Source organism: Penaeus monodon, chromosome 5, assembly GCF_015228065.2.
Source record: "Penaeus monodon isolate SGIC_2016 chromosome 5, NSTDA_Pmon_1, whole genome shotgun sequence".
Taxonomy (NCBI): Eukaryota; Metazoa; Arthropoda; class Malacostraca; order Decapoda; family Penaeidae; genus Penaeus; species Penaeus monodon.
The window spans coordinates 38,193,590-38,198,589 of record NC_051390.1 but is presented as its reverse complement, the minus strand read 5'-3'; the positions used below and the strand labels follow the sequence as shown (position 1 = coordinate 38,198,589).

The 5,000-nt window shown below is 33.5% G+C and overlaps 1 protein-coding gene across 5 annotated transcripts in view; it reads left to right on the top strand.

Annotated features, from left to right (window-relative positions):
* LOC119573194 (tetratricopeptide repeat protein 7B-like) overlaps positions 1 to 5,000 on the top strand; it is a 136,126-nt gene that overhangs the window by 6,459 nt on the left and 124,667 nt on the right. For 2 of the 5 annotated variants that reach the window (XM_037920290.1, XM_037920288.1), the window contains exons 2-5: positions 1 to 117; positions 1,054 to 1,059; positions 3,418 to 3,586; positions 4,180 to 4,209. The exon at positions 1 to 117 is cut by the window's left edge and continues 35 nt beyond it. In XM_037920290.1, coding sequence (XP_037776218.1) covers positions 1 to 117; positions 1,054 to 1,059; positions 3,418 to 3,586; positions 4,180 to 4,209 — 322 coding nt within the window. The remainder of the gene's footprint in view (positions 118 to 1,053; positions 1,060 to 3,417; positions 3,587 to 4,179; positions 4,210 to 5,000) is intronic. The other 3 variants (XM_037920289.1, XM_037920291.1, XM_037920292.1) reach the window with 3 other exon arrangements.

Here is a 5,000-nt window from a genome sequence, read left to right as displayed (position 1 = left end):
CTTGAGTCCTATCTGGAAGAGAACCCTCCAACCGAGGCCAATGTGCACAGGGCGAAAACAGGTCTCTCCGATGCCCGCAGATACTTACTCATGTGTATCGGGGAGCCAGCAAAGAAGGTGAGGCACCCTCGGACTTCTCTGGGGTCCATATTTGCTTTTATTTATATTTCTGTTTTGAATAAACTCAAGGGAATGTTGAGATCTGAGGAATGGGTTTTACTATGTATCTCATTCTTGTATGTAAAAATGACATATGAAGGTATTTCTGCCTAACTTCTAAACTGAAAATACACATGGTAAATATACAACTCATAGAAAGAGTTGTTAAAGCATCTTTTGAAGTATCTTATTCTTTCTGTCTGTCTGTCGCTCAATCTTTTCACCTTTCTTAGTATCTCACAACTTTCTTATTAACTTTAACTAGGTAGGATTGAATAGGTGCTAAGGCATTTACTGTTTTTGAAAGCTGTGTAAACTGTAAAAATAAAGTATTTTCATTATGACTGACTAACAGTTCCTTTAGGGTCATGCTTTTTTATTTCATTTTACTTCTTGTCATGTTTAACATTGGAAATTATTTCACTTTAATTGAAACATCCAGGTAAGTACAAAACTATATCATTTGTATGTACAAATTGAACCTCATCAGTCCAATATCAATGGTCCATCAGTCTCAGTGGTTAAGTACAGTGAACTAAACTTGCACTGCTTGGGCAGCTGTGGAACCACTACCACCACCCCATATAGTCAATAATTACTACTGCTGACCTGCAGTTGTTCATGCTGCTTCTTCATTATCTTGTGTTAATACCTTCTGTGTTACATATGTAGTGTTGTATTAGCATATTCTTCCAAAGCTTCACTGATTCAGAAGATCTGCAATTCCAGCAGCTCTTTGGTCCCAAGCTTGTCAGACTAGTGAGGTCCAACTTGTACTGGATTTACAAGCTGGGTTTTTCATTTTTTTCTTTAATGAATGATACCCATGAATGTATTTGTGTAATGATAATTGTTATGTGATGATTAATTATGCTTAAAAATTTATGCTAACAGGGGGAGGTAAGATAGCAAAACCAAGACTGCTAGTGTCATGGTTAATGAAATTAGTGTTGTCATTTGAATTTAGTTCAGTATTTTGATTATTTATGGATTAAGATTGACAAGGACTTGGAAATGTTAGATTAAATGACCTGATATGGAAGAGAAGTTATTGTACCAATTTTTTTTACAGGTATTTGTATAATATTATCAATTTTAAACTCTAATTATTTATTGTCAATCACACTTCACTATAACTACACTTCACTAAAACTTCACTTAACTTTATTCTGGCTTTTTTTCTTGAACTGTTGCTCTGTTTCCCAGAAACCAAAACTTTTCATTCATGTTTATGCTTGTGTGTTCATGACATTCCCTGACCAGAAGGCTCTAGTCATGCCTTTCCATGTCCTGTTTAAAGCTAGCAATGTAGCTCTGCAGTGTTGGGTTCACTAGTAAAAAGAACAGCACATATGGCTGTGTAGTTGTCTGGATATGCTTCATTTGCACCAGTGGCTCATAACAATGTTGCAATGTGACAAACAACATGCTGTTAAGATAGGGATAAAAGTGTTATTTGTGTCTGTTGTATCAGATATATGTGGAAAAGCTGTGGTTTATATATTTTCTCCTTTTAGTTCAGTAACAGTAGTACACATGTTATATACTTTTTATGTAGAGTAATTTTAAAGAATCTTTGAAGTTAACAATATTGAAGCACAGAGATGTCAACTTAGATTTTTTCAGAATTAAATTTCAAATATTTAGTGAATTAGCATAAAACCTAGTACTGAGAAGTAAATTAAAAATGCTTTTTCTAGGAATTCTTGTACATTTTGAGTAGTATCACTACCCATTGTCATTAGAAGTAAGAAGATATTATTATGAAGAAAAAGGTGAGTAGGATAAAATATCTTGATAGATGAAAGGATTAGATATAAATACAATTACCTATGATGGTCTGCTGTTATAATATTGGGTGGTGGATAGGGTCTGAGATCTCTGGTAGAACATGGTTGTCAAGGTGATTGACTGTGTAATGTAAGATGTGCTGCGTGTGAGTTGGATGTGTGAGTTGCAACTTGAACAATGGTTTCTAGGTTATTTGTGTTTGCTTTATTCTTGTATTATGGATAGGTTTTTGAACTGTAATTGACAAATTGGATGTAAAGCAGTGTCAGATACTGTTTATGATTTGTTCAGTCTTAGGTGTGTATGTGTGGGTGGGGGAGGGATACACGTGTGGTGGGGGCCTCTGCTTAATTTCTTTTATGTATTATGTAAACATTGAGGAACTCTGTACATGATTCAAGTCAGTTTTGATCAGGAGTCTGTAACTAAAACTTGTGTTAGAACTTATATATACATATATATATATATATATATATATATATATATATATATATATATATATATATATATATATATATATACATGTATATATACATATATATATATATACATATACATATATGTACATATATATACACGTACATATATATTCATATATATATATATATATATATGCATATATACACATATATGTATATATATGTATATTTATATATGATCATTTTGTCAGTACAGTGAATTATATATGTATATATTTTTTGTGCTAGTGCTTTTGTTAGTTTTTAAAAATCAGATTTTTTTCTTTTGTGTGTATGCATCTGTGTGTGTCTGTGTAATTTGGTACAATCCATACATAGAGTTTTACAGGCTTGTGCAGTTTTGATGAATATGTTGGATGGTATGTATTTATGTATGAACTTATCCATGTCATGTTTTCTCTCCCTAATTTGTTTATGAAGAATGCTAAGTGTCAGACCATTTTTGTGAAAGGGAATACAGTGATATAAGCATGGGGAATACACTTCAATAGGTGCATCTTTTTTACATGTCTTCACTAGAAAAATTTTGAAGAATTAAATGGGAGGTCTTTTCAAGAAGGAGGAAAAGTATATGCTTTTTTGTGTCAGTGCTTTGCAAGTCTGATGTTTTTGTATTGCTAATTCCACTGTCTGTGATTGTCTGGTGTATTTGTTCATTTCTTTTTTTCTCCCTCTCTCTCTTGACATTTTCTTGACAAGGAGGTGATTAAAGGAAACATATTCTCTAGAAAGATCAGCATTAATCTATGCTATTTAAAGTCAGAATAGTGAAAAGTAATGGTGTTCAGTTTATATTTCACTCTTATTTATTCTTGTTGTTTCTCAAATCCCTTTTCTCTGACCCATTTATCTGATTTTCTACCTGACATCTAAATGACCAAAGATAAAAAAAAAAAAAAAAAAAAAAAAAAAATCTATAAATATCCACAGACATCAGACAAAAAATGGTAAAGTTAGGTCAAGGGATAACACACATATATTCCTGCAGCTGGAGGTGTCCTTGGATGCCCTGCTCTTGCTGGCTAAGCTGGAGTATGCCATGGGGGACTACGAGGGGGCTCTCAACCGCCTCACTGCAGCTGGACTGGACCAGCTCACCGAGAAAGCTCTCCCGACAAGATCTCTGCGCATCGTGGCTGAGTCCTATGCCATAAAGGGTGGGATATTATATTACTGTTCTGGTTCTGGCAAGACATGTTACTGTCGTGCTGGATTTTCATTCTTCTCTCCTTACATCTATATATATATTGGAATTGATTCATATGTATTTGTTTGAAATATATTATGATAATTTGTTTTTTAGCATTAGCCACTTACTCTTTTCATGGGCCTACTCAAGATCAGGCTCCTAGGTTGTGTATATTTTCTGTAACAGAATAAGAGTAGTTGCATTTTGAAACAGTAAAAAACAGCCTTAATGGACTTTCCTTGGATAAGAAAAGTCTGCTGCTTGGATCTCTTAAATTATACCATATACATATTTAAATCCTTTCCACTTGTTTGCTCAGTACAGGCACATTTTAGTGTTTTAATAGAAGTTGCTTGAATTTGGTAAAGATATGCCAGTTTTATTTGTATTTCCTGTGTTATGATGATATTTTGAAAGAAAACTTTTGAATTCATTTTTTTATGTACTAGACTGCAGTTCATCCCTTAAAGTGACTTTCTGTACCTTGCTTTCAACCCAAGGATGTCTGTGCTGAGTGTGTAACTAAATTCCCTTACTTGAGTGTTTCTGTCGTTTCTTCAGGACTATGCTCGGCGCCTCAACCCAGAAAAAGCAAGTATCATAAAGTTGAATGAAAATGAGAAGAAAAAAAAAAATCATAAACAGAAAAAAAAGGAAAAAGCTTTTTTTTCATAGCCTTTCCTAATGTAATGGTGTGTTAGTAGTCTGTGTGGTCCATAGGTCAGAAAATGCTTTGTAGTTGTGTGTCCATTTGCAGATCAGTTTGTTAAAGGGCATGCTCTTCTTCTCTCCTGTATCTATTCATTTACTTATTTATCTATTTACTTCTAAAGTGTCTCTTCAGAATTTCCAGCATCATGCAATGGAATTGTAAAGCATGATGTTGCAACAAACTTGTCTTCTCTAGTGATTTCTTGTAGTCCTCTTTATATCATAGTAATAAGCATGGATATAGTCCAGAGTTTTCTCTGTGTGAGATCTAGAAAAGAAATATCACAGCTGTCTAATGCTGTATATTCACAATTGGTAGTTGTGATGTTGTTGACTGTCTGTAAGTGTCCAATTTGCAGTATTAGTGTCAATCTTATAACTTTTAGGCTTCTAAATTGTTTGCATTATGGTAAATGAGAGAACATACATGTGTGAATGAATGAGTCTAATAGAGCTCACAAGTCTTCTTGCTTTTACATGAGAAGAATCAAATGTTCCTTATCCAATTTTAACAAATAATCTCACCAAATGAAAAGAGATTCTCAAAAAAAAGGAATTTGCTCCTTATTTCCTGCCTGTCAGCGGACAAATGTTTTTACATGATCGAACACAACCTGTTTTGTAAACAAAAGCAATTAATATATTCATTCCACAGATAAACGTGATATATG